At 39.6% G+C, this 18,521-nt stretch overlaps 1 protein-coding gene across 3 annotated transcripts in view; it reads right to left on the minus strand.

The window, feature by feature from the left end:
* The window catches only part of LOC124711891 (Fanconi anemia group D2 protein), a 206,393-nt gene that overhangs the window by 93,030 nt on the left and 94,842 nt on the right, over positions 1 to 18,521 (minus strand). For all 3 annotated transcript variants that reach the window (XM_047242137.1, XM_047242136.1, XM_047242138.1), the window contains exons 13-14: positions 8,508 to 8,581; positions 8,311 to 8,415 (exon numbers count right to left, since the gene is read on the minus strand). In XM_047242137.1, the coding sequence (XP_047098093.1) occupies positions 8,311 to 8,415; positions 8,508 to 8,581 (179 nt within the window). The remainder of the gene's footprint in view (positions 1 to 8,310; positions 8,416 to 8,507; positions 8,582 to 18,521) is intronic.

The raw sequence follows: 18,521 nt of genomic DNA on the forward strand, positions 1-18,521 counted from the left end.
TATCTCACTAAGGGTAAGATAGATACTGCCTACAGGAAAATTAAAGAGACCTTTGGAGATAAGAGAACCACTTGTATGAACATCAAGAGCTCAGATGGAAACCCAGTTCTAAGCAAAGAAGGGAAAGCAAAAAGGTGGAATGAGTATATAGAGGGTCTATACAAGGGCGATATACTTGAGGACAATATTATGGAAATGGAAGAGGATGTAGATGAAGATGAAATGGGAGATACGATACTGCGTGAAGAGTTTGACAGAGCACTGAAAGACCTGAGTCGAAACAAGGCCCCCGGAGTAGACAACATTCCATTGGAACTACTGACGGCCTTGGGAGAGCCAGTCCTGACAAAACTCTACCATCTGGTGAGCAAGATGTATGAAACAGGCGAAATACCCTCAGACTTCAAGAAGAATATAATAATTCCAATCCCAAAGAAAGCAGGTGTTGACAGATGTGAAAATTACCGAACAATCAGTTTAATAAGCCACAGCTGCAAAATATTAACACGAATTCTTTACAGACGAATGAAAAAACTAGTAGAAGCCGACCTCGGAGAAGATCAGTTTGGATTCCGTAGAAGTACTGGAACACGTGAGGCAATACTGACCTTACAACTTATCTTAGAAGAAAGATTAAGGAAAGGCAAACCTACGTTTCTAGCATTTGTAGACTTAGAGAAAGCTTTTGACAATGTTGACTGGAATACTCTCTTTCAAATTCTAAAGGTGGCAGGGGTAAAACACAGGGAGCGAAAGGCTATTTACAATTTGTACAGAAACCAGATGGTAGTTATAAGAGTCGAGGGACATGAAAGGGAAGCAGTGGTTGGGAAGGGAGTAAGACAGGGTTGTAGCCTGTCCCCGATGTTATTCAATCTGTATATTGAGCAAGCAGTGAAGGAAACAAAAGAAAAATTTGGAGTAGGTATTAAAATCCATGGAGAAGAAATAAAAACTTTGAGGTTCGCCGATGACATTGTAATTCTGTCAGAGACAGCAAAGGACTTGGAAGAGCAGTTGAACGGAATGGATGGTGTCTTGAAGGGAGAATATAAGATGAACATCAACAAAAGCAAATCGAGGATAATGGAATGTAGTCGAATTAAGTCAGGTGATGTTGAGGGTATTAGATTAGGAAATGAGACACTTAAAGTCATAAAGGAGTTTTGCTATTTGGGGAGCAAAATAACTGATGATGGTCGAAGTAGAGAGGATATAAAATGTAGTCTGGCAATGGCAAGGAAAGCGTTTCTGAAGAAGAGAAATTTGTTAACATCGAGTATTGATTTAAATGTCAGGAAGTCGTTTCTGAAAGTATTTGTATGGAGTGTAGCCATGTATGGAAGTGAAACATGGACGGTAAATAGTTTGGACAAGAAGAGAATAGAAGCTTTCGAAATGTGGTGCTACAGAAGAATGCTGAAGATTAGATGGGTAGATCACATAACTAATGAGGAGGTACTGAATAGGATTGGGGAGAAGAGGAGTTTGTGGCACAACTTGACCAGAAGAAGGGATCGGTTGGTAGGACATGTTCTGAGGCATCAAGGGATCACCAATTTAGTATTGGAGGGCAGCGTGGAGGGTAAAAATCGTAGGGGGAGACCAAGAGATGAATACACTAAGCAGATTCAGAAGGATGTAGGTTGCAGTAGGTACTGGGAGATGAAGAAGCTTGCACAGGATAGAGTAGCATGGAGAGCTGCATCAAACCAGTCTCAGGACTGAAGACCACAACAACAACAACAACAACACATGATCAGCTAGTCGTTGTTCTGTTAAAAATTTTAATTCTGGGTATCTGGTAATAAATGTTGTGTATACTTGTGATCTGTATCCAGTTGTGTTGATTCCTAAGTTTGTTGCTTGGTAATAACAGAACATGAGGTGTCGGTTAACTTCATCTGACCATCTCATCCTCTTTCTCTGTTTTCCTTCTAGGGTGATTGCAGGAAGCATATCCTGCAAAGCACCTGCATTTGGATTAAAATCATTTTCCGTGTGGCTAGCAGTGTCGTTACCATTGTGGACGGGCATAGGGTTCAAGCGTCGTCCCCAACCATGACAGCGCATGTCCGAGCCTTCATTAGTTCTGTCTTGAACCAACTAGTCACACTAAAAGGGGGGTTAGCCCTATTAGTGGTTTGTTCTTTTCGTCGCCTTTTACGACTGGCAGAACATACCGGAGGCCTATTCTTTTCCTGGGTCTCCATGGGGTTTATTATTATTATTATTATTATTATTATTATTATTTGCAAATGATGAATGATTTGCAAATGATGAATTGTTATTATTATTATTATTATTATTTGCAAATGATGAATTCACAGCTATGTAAGAAATTCTCATGGTCACATTACATCCCATCCCACTCACAATCATACAATGGGAAATTTACCTGAAGCTTGAGAACCTAAGGACAGAGATGAAGTCATATCCCTCAAGTCAAGCCCTGAAATGAGATCATCCCTTGACAATATTCTCTCCACACCACCCAGAGTTGCCTTTCGTCACCCCCCTAACCTCCGTAACATCCTTGTCAAACCCTACAATATTCCCAGACCACCGTCTCGACCCAGCAGTTCCTACCACTGTAACCAACCCCACTGCAAAACCTGCCCCATGCATCCCCCCAGAACCACCTACTTCAGCCCCGCTACTGGTAAAACATACACAATCCAAGGCAGGGCCACATGTGAAACGACACGTCATTAACCATCTGACATGCCTGCACTGCACAGCCTTAACATTGGTATGACGACAACTAAACTGGCTGAGCGCATGAACGGGCACAGACGAACTGTTTGCCTAGGAGATGTCCAATACCCAGTAGCAGAGCATGCCCTCCAGCATAATTCTAGGGACCTAGGAACCTGCTACACCGTACGTGTTATTTGGCTTCTCCCACCCAACACCAGTCCTCAGAACTGCGGATATGGGAACTTGCACTCCAACACATCCTTTCATCCCGCCATCCTCCTGGACTGAACCTACACTAACCAACCTCACTCCAATTTACTCTTCAGTCTTCTCCTCTTTCCCTTTCCTCTTTAGCCATTCATCCTACATAGTTGTGTTTATCTTTATACTATATACCTCTTTGCTTATGTATGCATCCTCTTTGGTTTGAAGCTGGCACAGTACTTACAGTAGAATATCTTTGGCTTCCCTCTGACACCCATGCCTTCATCTTCGCTACCCTCCCTGTTTACCTTTCCCCTGTTGCTTCGTAACCTGGGTTGTGAGTAACTGAATCCACTTTCCCTTCTTTCCCTTCTTCCCCCTCTCTCCTCCCTGATGAAGGAACAAAGTTCCTAAAGCTAGGATACGTAAATTTTCTATTCTGTTTTGTGTATCTATCAGCTGTACTGAGCTGAGGTAAGTACTGGCCAGCCCCTCTATCTCTTTGTTAATATTGTTTCACATCTTTATATGAGATTTTCCATTAGTCATTTAAATCTCTTATATGTGGCTCCCATGGGCATTAGTATGACAAGATTACTTAATTACAGCACATACAGAGGCATTTAAGCAATCATTCCTCCTGCATATCAATGGAACAGCAGAAAGCCCTAATAACTGGAACCATGGGAGGTACCTTCTGCCATGCACTTCAGATCTGTGTGCAGAGTATCGATATAGATAACACAACTGCTGCCCTTTATTTACAAGGTGTGTTGTAAATTACATAAATGTACATGGTAGTTATATAAAATAACAAATTTTTATACATAAATAGAACCTAGTATCAAACTAGTTTAATGTGATGCAATTACAAGAACACATTATTTTCTTATTATCTATCGTGGTGAAAGTTGTTTATTGCTGACTTAGCATTCAGCTGCTGGAAAACATGTCAGTGGTCACTAACGACCAAAGATGTTTTCTGTCAACTCCATATCCTGTTGCTTGGAAGCATGTCACTAGCTTTAGTTTACTACATGGTCTTATCTCTCTATGACATGGATATGTAAACTTTTAAGTCATTTAAAATACCAAATGATTATAACTCTAGTGCAGCTACTCACACAGGTCCAGTGTGGGCTGTAATTAACATATGGCCTGGTAGATATTCTAGTGCGTTAATATAGGACCGATTTACATAGTAAAAAAAAAGATTAGATCCAATTTCTGCCTCCAGGTGCAAATCTGGCGCTTTGAAAGCAAGGCAGACATATAAAAATGTTTACATATATAATGAATTGGGAATGGGACACGGCAGAAAAGTCAAGCAAGTGAGAAAGGCATAATGTTAATTTTATTATTAACTGCCATTTACACAATTTGTCCAATATGGGCACCAGAAATGTCGACGAGATGCTGCATCTGTAAAACAATATGATAAACAGTTGCTTGCAGCAGTTCCAGTGGAAATTGAGCAATGTTTTTCTGAATACGGGCCTTCAGATCAGGTAGAAACTGAAAGTGTCCCTGGCAAATGTGTTTTTTTAAATGTCCCCAGGGCCAAAAGCCACATGGATTCCAATCAGGTGATCTTGTAGGCCATGCATCTGGAAAATCTCTGGAGATAACACATTCGTGGAAGGTCGCATTACTCAGATCTTTCACTGGGTGAGTGACATGAGGTGCTGCCTCACCTTGCATGAAAACAGTGGTTTCCATACAGTTGTGCTCTTCCATGCTGTACAAGGAGGTCCCAATAATGTGCAAACATCATGGTACACCTAACTGGCATTATGGATATATTCTCATCAAAGAAGAATAGACCAAGAATAAAGATGCTTGTGAATCATATACAGTGACTGCAATTGCTCTTTGCGCACAACCCCAAATTCAACACTTCTGTGTATTCAGTCCGCTCTGTAGTGTGAAATGTGTCTTGTCACTCTACAGAATACTGCTCAGCCACATGTTGTCAACTTCAATCTATGCCAGATAGCGAAGAGCAAATTCAGAACATTGCTGCAGATCATGGGGTTTCATTTGCTGCATGACCTGGATCTTGTATGGGTTGCATCACCTGGATCTTGTATGGGTACCAGTGTAAGATAGACTGCAAAACTTTTGGTAATGTTGACCATGTGGTGGACAATTCTCATGACACTGCATGAGCACTGCACAAGCTACATGGTAGTCACAACAACAGCAATCACATCAACAACTTCCACCACGGCACGACGCCTTCCTCTTCCACGTGCCACACGAAGCTCACCAATGTTAGGACAGAATGCCTTCCTCTTACAGGTGCCACATGAAGCTCACCCATGTTTCTGAATTTCATTGTCATCTACTTTACATGATTTAATGACATAGGGCCTCTCCTCAGACCGTTGGGTCAGTGATATTCTCTCAATGCAACACTGCACTTCCTACTATTCACATGAAACAGTCTCAACAAAGGCTCACAGTCTCTCTCCTAAATAGCCATACTGTTCACTTACATTGTGGCTTTTTAAATGCCGGTGTGGAAGTCCTATTGTCATACAAGCAGTTTGTTGTTGTTGTGGTCTTCAGTTCTGAGACTGGTTTGATGCAGCTCTCCATGCTACTCTATCCTGTGCAAGCTTCTTTGTCTCCCAGTACTTACTGCAACCTACATCCTTCTGAATCTGCTTAGTGTATTCATCTCTTGGTCTCCCTCTACGTTTTTTACCCTCCACGCTGCCCTCCAATGCTAAATTGCTGATCCCTTGATGCCTCAGAACATGTCCTACCAACCGATCCCTTCTTCTAGTCAAGTTGTGCCACAAACTTCTCCTCAATCCTATTCAATACCTCCTCATTAGTTATGCGATCTACCCATCTAATCTTCAGCACTCTTCTGTAGCACCACACTTCAAAAGCTTCTATTCTCTTCTTGTCCAAACTATTTATCGTCCATGTTTCACTTCCATACATGGCTACACTCCATACAAATACTTTGAGAAACGACTTCCTGACACTTAAATCTATACTTGATGTTAACAAATTTCTCTTCTTCAGAAACGCTTTCCTTGCCATTGCCAGTCTACATTTTATATCCTCTCTACTTCGACCATCATCAGTTATTTTGCTCCCCAAATAGCAAAACTCCTTTATGACTTTAAGTGTCTCATTTCCTAATCTAATACCCTCAGCATCACCTGACTTAATTTGACTACATTCCATTATCCTCGTTTTGCTTTTGTTGATGTTCATCTTATATCCTCCTTTCAAGACACTATCCATTCCGTTCAACTGCTCTTCCAAGTCCTTTGCTGTCTCTGACAGAATTAGAATGTCGTCGGCGAACCTCAAAGTTTTTATTTCTTCTCCATGGATTTTAATACCTACTCCAAATTTTTCTTTTGTTTCCTTCACTGCTTGCTCAATATACAGATTGAATAACATCAGGGAGAGGCTACAACCCTGTCTCACTCCCTTCCCAACCACTGCTTCCCTTTCATGTCCCTCGACTTTTATAACTGCCATCTGGTTTCTGTACAAATTGTAAATAGCCTTTCGCTTCCTGTATTTTACCCCTGCCACCTTCAGAATTTGAAAGAGAGTATTCCAGTCAACATTGTCAAAAGGTTTCTCAAAGTCTACAAATGCTAGAAACGTAGATTTGCCTTTTCTTAATTTGGCTTCTAAGAGAAGTCATAGGGTCAGTATTTCCTCACGTGTTCCAATATTTCTACGGAATCCTAACTGATCTTCCCTGAGGTCGGATTCTACTACTTTTTCCAATCATCTGTAAAGAAATCGTGTTAGTATTTTGCAGCTGTGACTTATGAAACTGATAGTTCGGTAATTTTCACATCTGTCAACACCTGCTTTCTTTGGGATTGGAATTATTATATTCTTCTTGAAGCCTGAGGGTATTTCGCCTGTTCTATACATCTTGCTCACCAGATGGTAGAGTTTTGTCAGGACTGGCTCTCCCAAGGCCGTCAGTAGTTCCAATGGAATGTTGTCTACTCCGGGGGCCTTGTTTCGACTCAGGTCTTTCAGTGCTCTGTCAAACTCTTCACGCAGTATCGTATCTCCCATTTCATCTTCATCTACATCCTCTTCCATTTCCATAATATTGTCCTCAAGTACATCGCCCTTGTATAGACCCTCTATATACTCCTTCCACCTTTCTGCTTTCCCTTCTTTGCTTAGAACTGGGTTTCCATCTGAGCTCTTGATATTCATACAAGTCGTTCTCTTATCTCCAAAGGTCTCTTTAATTTTCCTGTAGGCAGTATCTATCTTACCCCTAGTGAGATAGGCCTCTACATCCTTACATTTGTCCTCTAGCCATCCCTGCTTAGCCATTTTGCACTTCCTGTCGATCTCATTTTTGAGACGTTTGTATTCCTTTTTGCCTGCTACATTTACCGCAATTTTGTATTTGCTCCTTTCATCAATTAAGTTCAATATTTCTTCTGTTACCCAAGGATTTCTACTAGCCCTCATCTTTTTACCTACTTTATCCTCTGCTGCCTTCACTACTTCATCCCTCAAAGCTACCCATTCTTCTTCTACTGTATTTCTTTCCCCCATTCATGTCAGTTGTTTCCTCATGCTCTCCCTGAAACTCTGTACAATCTCTGGTTTAGTCAGTTTATCCACGTCCCATCTCCTTAAATTCCCACCTTTTTTCAGTTTCTTCAGTTTTAATCTACAGTTCATAACCAATAGATTGTGGTCGGAGTCCACATCTGCCCCTGGAAATGTCTAACAATTTAACACCTCGTTCCTAAATCTCTGTCTCACCATTATATAATCTATATGAAACCTGTCAGTTTATAATGCCATATTTTCAACTAATTTGTTTTCCAGTGTAGATTGGTTCCACATTAACACATGTGAACAGCTGCACTTTAATTATGTCCACCCGGTATATATTGGAGAAAATAACATTGATTGCATTTTAAATGTTAACTTGTAAAAGATTACAATCAGCTGTTATTTTCTACAACTATTTTCTGTAAGTGGCAATTTTATGATTATGGATTAGACATTAATTTAGCACCTAATATATAAAAGATGTGAGACATATCTCCAATTTTCTACACTGATGGCACAAATTTAAGATAGACTGTTATACATTTGTAATTTAACTTGCAGTCTCCATGGTACGATTTTAGTTGTAATATCTGATTATGAAATATAAGGCTTCCTGAAGATGTTATGTGATTGAAACTGGTAACACCTCGTAATACAGACTGGGTGGTTACCGACTGAATATTTGATTACAACAACTGGCATGAGCCCTAATGCTACACAGTGCCTAATATGGTTAAAATAAACATCACACAGTGGATCAAAAAAAGGAGAAAGCAATATAAATGTATCTCAGTTATCTGTACTGTCTAGTTACACTTGCTAAGTAGAACATACCTTTTCCCTGGAATGGCCTGTTGCTTCTCAAAAACCATCTGAGCTAATGGTAAGCATATTTCACTTTCACCATTGTTTTCTTCAAATTTGATTGCAAAGCCTTTTCTGGAATGCAGTTAAAACCATGTGACTTTCTTATTATGAGACAAAACATACAGAGACAGTTTTTATGATTATATATACATTAGAAGACTTACTCTAATCGCAATTCGGACACATCCGCAATATACTGGTCTTCAAAATCGGTAAGCAATTTCTCGTTAATCCAAGCCTGAAGCAAACAAGTAATTTTCAAGACAGAATAAGGGCAGTTTGTAATTGTTCATTTGACAGAAACAATAAAAGGAAATGATTTTTAAAATTAATTTTTTTAAATTAATTTTGACAGAAGATGGGTGAAAAGTTGGAGAATAGAACAAGTGGGGCAATTTTGATGGAACCACAAATAAACAACAGCAATTGAAATTTTAACTTTAGGACCCTGAAGTATTCCTTCTTCAGCTGATGTGGATGCATAGAAAAATATGGGATGTGAAAAATGGAAAGAGAGGTAAAATAATACTTAAAATACAGACATTTTAATCATTTTACCTTTCTGCCTCCCTCTTGGGTCCCATTTCACTGTAGTTCTTTGTCATTTATCTGTCTTTGCGTTCTGCAACTTCTTTCAAGATTTATTTTTGAGGTATTGATTGCCATTGATTAATTTCACTGATACAATGACTGGCAAAAAGTTAAGCACTCAAAGGGCATAGTGAGATGTCAATGTAACTTCATTCATGTATACACGATTGGTACGCATGTAAATGATTAGAGTTGCGACTGTCTGTGTCTGGTGGAATAGGCACCAGAGCACATTAGTGCTGTTACCAGGCGTGTTAGTTTACATAAGGGGTGTGAACGTCAGATGCTGAGTGATCACTGCGACAGAAATGGAGATGTCTTGTGAAACAGTATTAACAATGCCTGACAGAATTTGAAATGAGTCTCATTGTAGGTCTGTATTTGGCCAGCGTGTCAAAGCATGCAACAAACAGATTTATGGGACATTCAGATGTGAAAGTGGCTTGACGTTACACTCCATGGGAACATGAGGCCAAGTATAGTTGGCATCAAGATTCCAGTCAATAACATGCGGCGATCACAAGGGAGGTTTCTTGTATTGTGCACTGAGCACATCGTAACCACTTCAAATCTGGGATTGCCATCCAAAAACAAGTAATGGTCTCCCTATAACATTCCGTGTCATCCTATATCATTGGTTGGAGACCACAAGCTTCCAGACAAGGGAATTACTGTCCCAGAGTAGGCTGCCATTAACACTGCAACACAAATGGCTGCGTTTGGCAAGTGGTCATGACCAGGAAGCATGGACTGCTAATGAATAGCACTTCACTGTGGTCAGCAATGAATCGCTGTTCTGGACTACCCCAGATGACCGTCATTGACAAGTAAGGCAATGACCTGAGGAGAGGTCCCAATGTTTTGTAGAGGCACAGTGATATTACTCCTTGCATCACTGTGTGTGAAGAGCCATCCGATATTAGTTCAGGTCACGACTGAAAATGATTGAGGGAATTCTGACAGCACAACAGCACACATCATGGAATCCTGCATCCTCATGTGTTACCTGTTGTGCGACCATCTCGTGATGCCAATTTTCAACAGGACAATGCTCATCCACAATGGCACATGACACAAATGTCTCTGTGATGTTGAGGTACAACCATCGCCAGCAAGATCTCCTGATTTGTCCCTGCTTAGGACATGTGTGGTAGAAGCTCAGATAGTAACTCCATCCCAGTACCAGTATCCAACACATCACGTACACCTACATCTACATGCATACTTCGCAAGCCAACACATGGAAATCGCAAAGGGTACCTAGTACCATTACATGTCATTTCCTTTCCCATACCATTTGCAAAAAGAGTGAGGGAAAAACAACTGCTCCTATGCCTTCACATCAGCCCTAATCTCTGTAATCATACCTTTGTGGTACTTATGCAAAATGTGCATTGATAGAAGCATAATTATCCTGCTGTAAGCTTCAAATGCAAGTTCTCTACATTTTCTCAATAGTGTTTCTCAAACAGAACATCACCTTCCCTCCAGGCATTTCCATTTGAGTACCATAAGCATTTCCGTAACTGTGTGTTGATCGAACCTACCAATAACAAACCTAGCAGCCTGCCTCTGAAATGCTTTAATGTCTTCCTTTAATCTGACTGAGTGGGGACCTCCAACACTCCAGCAGCATTGAAGAATGGTCACACTAGTGTCCTATACGCAGTCTCTTTTACAGATCAACCACATTTTCCTAAAATTCTGACCAAAAAAATAAAAACAACTTGAAGCCAAGCATTCGCCTTCCTAGTACAATTCTTACAAGCTCGATTCATTTCATACTGCTCTGAATTTGTTATGCCTAGATATTTAATTGACATGACTTGTGTCAAGCAGCACAGCAATAAAAGATTAATTCGAACATTAAGCGAATAACTAACTGCCATTTAATACACCAAATAGAAATTTTGTCTACATCTTCTTGTATCCTCCTACAGTCACTCAATGATGACACCTTCCTGTACAACACAGCATTATTATCAGCCAACAGCTTCAGATTGCTACTCACCCTCTCTGTCAGATCATTTATGCATACAGAGAATTGGTCAACCTATGCTTGGGAGTCCCTAGGGTACCCCTCAGGATACCCTTGTCTCTGATGAACACTCGCCACTGAGGATAATGCATTGGGTTGTTTGTATTACTTAAGAAGTCTTTGAGCCACTCAAAAGCCTGCGAACCTAAATCTGCATCTGCATCAGCCTCTTTTTACTCGAATCTAAGCCGCACTCAAATCTAAGCCACACCTGAAAAATGAGACTCGAAATCAAGGAAAAAAAAAAAAATTTCCCGAATCTAAGCCGCACCTGAAATTTGAGACTCGAAATTCAAGGGGAGAGAAAAGTTTTAGGCCGCATCTCCAAATCGATACAACGTTGGTCCATTGTAATATGAGACACAATTTAGGTTGAATGAATGACGATACAGCTATAGTTGTTTGGTTCGAGTCATAAGCTTAACAGTTAAGCTTTACCAGGTAGCCATTGCTATGCGTCAGGCGTGCTTCGTCTGGTTTGAATGGGTTGCTTATTTTTCTCTGATCTGATAAGTGCCGTTCTCTTTGTTATAGGTGTTTACGTCACTCTAGGCTGAAAATGCATTATTGTACTGTGTCATGCATTGAGTGTTTACGACCTGTCGCCGCTCGCGGCATGGCTTGCTTTTGTGCGCGCTACAGCTGCTTACAATTAAAAAACAAAGAAGAGAGGAATAATCTCATTAGCGAAACAATGGCAAGAGACCGCTATTTGTTGTTACTTACACTGCTGCTTTCTTTGATAATGATCAACAAGAACCAAATAATAGACTAAATATGATAGAAGATGTTCTGAACAAGAGTTTAGCGAAAATTTTTCTCCGTTTGAAAATCTTTGCAGGCGCCTCTTTAGTACATTACATTCTGCACAGAAATTAGAGTCATCTTAGATTTAAAAATCTAGTCAATTGCTGTGCTTCATTTCTGACTGTATCACTATTAGGCATAAGAATAATACGAATATAAACATGACATGACACGTATATTCTTCCACATTTGCTGTTGTCTCACTCTAGTTTCGTAGTTTATTAGGCAGACAGGATTTAAATGAGATAGCAGCAAACACGAAACAATACATGGCAAAATGTTTACATTCGTATTATTCTTATGGTGAAGAGAATACTGCATGTGATTCACAATTCATAAAAGTTCCTATTAGCAACCATCTCTTCTCACAGGCAGGAAAAAAATCAGAATGTAGAGTTGGCCATATTTACAAACATTCCAAACAGTCTTGCCAGTCGGATTTTCATAGTACATTGAAATGCTGCTACATTCGAAGATGAACAATACGGAATTTGTATTTACTTCGTTGGGTAATGTATGAAAATGAAGTGGTTGAAACTCGAGGCGGAGAAAAAAGCTCGTGTTCTACCTTTTCTTTTTTTTTTAAATTTATTTACTGATGCAGAGGTTTTGGTGCCAGTATTTATCTTTGAGCCTACACAGCATGCCTGTGTAGCGCTCTACATATATTCGACGGCAGAAGTTAATTGTGGCGGCACCCACCAGCATTTTTCAAAACTTCTGCTTGCTTTGCACTCAATTCTAAGCCGCAGGCAGATTTTTGGATTACAAAAACCGGAAATAAAAGTGCGGCTTAGATTCGAGTAAATACGGTAATTTCTCATATCTTATCTTTGTGGTCCTTAAGCACAATGTATTTTGGCAGCAGTAGAATTGTTTGTCAGTCAGCTTCAAATGCTGGTTCTCTAAATTTTCTCCATATTGTTTCCTGAAAAAAAGTTGCCTTCCCCGCAAGGAGTCCCACTGGAGTCCCCGAAGGATTTCCATAACACTTACATGTTGTTCAAACCTAAGGGTAACAAATCTAGCAGCCCAACTCTCAACTGCTTTGATGGCTTCCTTCAATCTGACCTGGTACGGATCCCAAACACTTGAGCAGCACTCAAGATTAGGCCACACCAGCATCTGCAATCTCCTTTACAGGTGAACCTATTCTGAATGCTCATTCCTTCGTCAACGGTCTGCAGTGGAGCACATTGTAAAATGATTTTCGGAAATTGAGCAATATGGAATATGCCTGTTGCCCTTCATCCACAGTTTGCAGGACATCATGTGAGAAAAAGGCAAGCTGAGTTTCGCACTATCAATGCATTCTAAAACCATGTCGACTGGTAGGCAGATGCTTTTCTGTCTCCAGGAAATTTATTGTAATCCAAAAGAGAATATGATAGAGATATCTGCAGCAAACTGCCATTAATGATATTGCTGTGTAATTTTGTGGGTCTTTTCTTTAACCCTTCTCATATATAGAAGGCACCTGCGCTTTTTCCAGTCACTTGGGTCTCTGCACTGAGTGACAGATTCACAAAATATGCAAGCTAAGTAAGGTGCCAATGCCACAGAGTACTCTTTGTAAAACCGAACTGGAATTTTGTTTGGATCTGGAGACTAATTTCTTTTCAACTCTTTCATTTGTTCCTGTACGCCAAGGATGCCTATTAGTATGTTCTCCACACTGGAGTTCGTACATTGGCCAAATGATGGTAAATTTGTACTTCTCGGCAAGATGTTCTGAAAAGATATGATAGTGGTAGTTATTATATACTTAGTACATTGATCTTTTTATGGATGCTTGAATCCCTACTAACTTTCGCCTGTTGACATTTGTGCGTTCTCTTTTGACCCAAGAGTGTAACTGTCTTTGCTTCCTCAGCATCTTCCAAATTTTGTTACTAAATCATGGCGGGTCTTCTGCATCCTTAATCCAGTTACTAGGCACACAAATCTTAAGTGTGTGATTAACAGTATGTTTAAATTCTGCCCGTAATTCCTCTATGCCCATAGTACTGGAACTAAATGATATCCATACAATATCTAAGTGGGATGTTAACAACTGCTTATCTGCTCTTTCTAGCAAAAATGCCCTCCTCGCCTTCTTGACTGAGTTATTAAATTTAGTAATACATCGCTATGATGACATCATGGTCACTAATCCCTGTATCTATAGCAGCACTGTTGGTGGTCATGCCATTTTGTAGCTACAAGTTCTAAAACATTTCCATTGTGTGAGGGCTGTCGAGCTAGCTGCTCAAGACACTTGTCGGAAAACTTGTTCAACAGTAATTTGCGAGACTGTCTGGCCGTACCCCTCTGCAATGGATCCATAGATGTCCCCGTCTATACTCGTAGGTTAAAGTTGCCTCCAACTAATACTGTATGATCTGGGTATTTCCACACTACTGACATGTAGACTTTCTTTGAATGACTCTAAAAACAGTCTCAGTGGAATTGCGTGGCCAGTAAAAACATCCAACAACTAACTTGATGTGACACAGAGCTCTTATATGTGTCCAGATAAATACTAAAATTAGACATAAATAGAGACAAAATTTTTGTTAACTGCAATGAACACTTCCCCTCATATAGCATCTAATCTGTCTTTCCAATATATGTTCCATGACTTACTAGATATCTCAGAGCTTTCCAATTTGGGTTTCATCCAACTCTTGGTTACAAAAAATGAGTACAGGAAGTTTCCTGGAGGGCAATAAATTTAGGAATTTTGTAATGAATACTTCGACAATGTACCAATGAAATTTTGACAGTCAAAGTGTCTTTGCCTTGATCGCTATCTGATTTCACTACATCAAGGACCAGCTGTGGGCCAGGTTGCCTCTGGAGAGGATACAATGCCTTTATGGCACCTTTCCAAACTGACCCAGTGATTTATCCAGCCCATAGGGTGTGCAACATCATACTGTAAGTAGTCTCCTACGGCCAAGTTCTTTGCAAACTTGACTTGATTTTGTAATCACTATAATAACATGACATCAGCTCTCAACCTATGAAGTTTCATTTCATTTCCTAATCCCGTTCTAGTTGCTACACTTTTTTGCCAGGCAGGGCATTATGGATTTTGCACCGCATTGTTGGTAACTTCTTTCTTGAATACTATTTTTCCCAAATCTAAGATTGGGAGAAACTTTTGCTTATGTGTGCAGTGGGGCAGGTTTGTGAGTTTAGTTGGCCAAGTGGGCAGTGATTGCCAGTAGTTTCACTATATTGACTGTCACTCTGATCTTCCTCTTAGTGGTAAGTGGCTAGCTAGTAATTCATTGCTACCTTTCTAGCTTCCAATAAAAAAAGAATTTTTTTCTTCCCATATCGTAGAACCCCTCTAATCCGTCACCTTCGGGACTGGGACCATGGTCGGAACGAAAAAAAGGTCGGATTATCCGAAAAATCTAATATTCATTGCAAAAAATATAAAAGGATATTTAGTACAAAAAAATTAAACGATTTAAGAACTAAGAGATGTCTACAGTAATATAAAAAGATGTTTTTACACAGTGTTAAACAACATATTAACTAAAAAAGTCTACACACACTGTAATATGTATTGGTTTTAAAAGGAAAAACGACAAACAAATTACAGTACTGTACTGTACTTAATAACATATAAACGATATATACTGTAAACTAAAAATGTTTATACCACTGTATATAAAAAAGAAATTTTTTACAAAGAAATAAACTACTGTATGTATAAATTAAGAAGTGATTATACTGTATGCATTGTTTTTTACAGTAAAAACGAAAACAAATTACTTGGAAAAAAAGTCAGTGATACATTTTTGTTTAGCAGATGTTATTCTAGATTTATCTTCAGTGTCCCTCCATTTTTTTATCCGCAAAACGTCCATTGGAGTTGGATTCTGCTCGATGTATTGAAGGGCGATGTCAAAAGCATTTATAGCATCGTTGTGTGAAAATCGGGTGGGGGGTTTGTCTTCGCCGTCTGATCCTCATTCACAGTTTCCTGGCTAACAGCGGCAACAATCTGCTCGTCATTGAGCTCTTCAAAAGTGTCACAGTCTTTGTCACATTCGTTGATCCACTCTTCAACTTCATTGGCAGGGACGTTCGGCTCCAGAGTTTGTAGATCTTTAACGGTTTCCAGTGCGTCATTGTTTTGCTCATCTTCGGTATGCTCATTTTCAGTCATAACTTGTGGCCAAAGCATACGCCACGATTTCCACAGTGTGTCATGTTTTAGTTCATCCCATGCTGCAGCGATTGTGTAGATAGTATCTTTGATGTTCAGGGATTTCATTGCCTCAAATAAGTTATGACCTCCTTCAGATTTTTCCAACATTGGGCTGATATACTTTCTGCAATATCGCCTTTTTAACCATTCGATAACGCCCTGATCCATTGGTTGGATGAGTTTGGCCACATTAGGAGGCAGAAAGAGAGCCTTTGTGTCCCCTTTCACCAAATATTCCTCAGATGTATGTAATGGTGGGTTATCCAACAGCAGTGGAGCACGAACAGGCAGATTTTTTTGCTTCAAGTCTTTTTCGACCGATGGCACAAACTTGTTGAAAAACCAAGATTTAAAAAGGTTGCAGTCCATCCAAGCAGATTTTTGATTGCGGAAATAAACCGGCAAGGAAGATAAGTTTATATTTTTGAATGCCCTTGGCTTCTTAGATTTGCCAATGACGAACAAGGGGAGCTTGTGGGTACCATCTGCATTGCTACAAGGAATGACTGTTATTCTATCTTTTATAAGTTTCATTCCTACTACGGATTCATTTGAAGCTGCGAGCGTTTTTGTTGGCAACATTTTAAAGTTCAGCCCCATCTCGTCGATGTTATACACTTGGCAGGGTAACAGTTCATTTTCTTCTACAATTTCTGGAAACTTAACAGAAAACTCCTTAGCAGCTGCGGCATTAGCAGTTAGTTTTTCACTGAAAATAGAAACAAATCGGACACCATGACGAGTTTTACAATGATCAACCCAGCCTTTACTGGCAGCAAATTTACTTTCGGCTTCCAGTTTTTTGTGCAAAACTATCACTTTTTCTTTGAGAATTGGCCTGGATATTGGAGTTCCTTTCCTTCTTTCTTGACAAAACCACATCCACAATGCGTTATCAGGCAGTTCAAGTTCAGGATTTTTTAATGTTTAGCGATTCTTCAGAGTGTTTTCACCATCAATCGTAACTTATTAGGATTCAATGTCTTTCCAATTCTTCCCCCAATCCTTAATTGTCAAAACACCTACATTCAGTTCCTTTGCAATTTTTTGGAGCGATTCTCCTTCGTCCAGTCTATGAAGCACTGCTAATTTTTCATTTAGTGAAAGAGTTATGTGTTTACGTTTGAATCCAGACATGTTGAAAAACACACAATGAATCTACAGTAACAAGTACTGTAGAGAACACAGAATAAAGCAAACAACGACGTTTTTTAAACCCAACAAAGGATAAAACTGCACAATAACGTACAGTATAACAATATGTACAGCGATAGGCACCGCAACAATGGCCCGACAGGCGTCCAGTCAGTGACAAGTCGGCACAGGCTCGCGAGCCTGAGCGTGGTCAAACTAACCAGAGTGACGGACCATCCAAGGTCAGATTAGAGGGATTCTACTGTATTATGAAAATTACAGTAATAACAAATTAATTTTCTAACATCGGTATACAGGGTGGAAAGTAAAATTATCAAAATGCATGTCCATTTTGTTGCATATCCTTTCCATTTTATCAGATGAAAACCTAATGCCAACTTCTGATACTGCATTTCCTTTGTCTAAACTCTTTTCACTCTAGCCAGGCAGCTCATTCATCCTGCACTCCACACTTCATATGACCACTCCCTCCACAATGGTTTTTCCCCTGCCTCCCTGCGCAAGACCCATCCCTTCTGGAGTTATACGACAGAAGTGCAGGAGTAAGTCTATTCGTTTATATTTAAACTGTGCATAATGTCGAATCTGAGTGGTATTAGGTGATAGTTTAAGCACACTGTGTAAAAGTGCATAATTTTCTCAAAATTGCCAAGAAAAGATTTGTGGTTTTTTCAGAGCTACACAAAAAATAACTGCAGGTCTCCATAAGAAGAGTGCAACACATATGTGAGGAAGCCAATAAAAGTGTAATCAAAATTGAAGATGAGCCTTGGCCAAGCTTTTCCTCTCCAACAAACAACACTACAGGCCAAAAACCTGTCACAGGATTAGATGGTTTCCAGAACGATGTAACCCACTGGTCAGTTCAGGAATTTTATGATAATGGTGAATACCTAACACTTAAGAAAATTTAAAGCTGTTTTAAAAGCTAAAATAAACTATGCAGGAGATATCATTTCATTGCATAGAATTTTTAAAAAAACTTGGCTTTAGATATCGAAAAGCTAATGATGGTAAGAGATTTTAGATGTAAAGAAAAGTCATTTTTTAAGAAGAATGCACAAGGTAAGGAATGAAGATGATGCTTGTCCTATTATTCACATCGATGAAACTTCAGTGAATCAAAACTACTCTGAAAGTTCCATCCGACATGTAGCATGGTGTAAAACAAAGTTCAGTAAAGCATAAGGAATTAGTTCTAAAAATCAACAATGCTTATTATTGTTGGTACCTTGTTTAAGCGGCAACAGCTTTTAACTGTGCAGTGTGCTTGCAAGAAAGTAGGGGGGGAGTGTGCACGATGAGAAAAAAGTGATGTGACCTTGAGCCACTTGGCCAGAGTGAAAAAGTATGGTACTTTTATCCACTAGTACATACTCA

This window comes from Schistocerca piceifrons, chromosome 8, assembly GCF_021461385.2.
Source record: "Schistocerca piceifrons isolate TAMUIC-IGC-003096 chromosome 8, iqSchPice1.1, whole genome shotgun sequence".
Classification (NCBI taxonomy): domain Eukaryota; kingdom Metazoa; phylum Arthropoda; class Insecta; order Orthoptera; family Acrididae; genus Schistocerca; species Schistocerca piceifrons.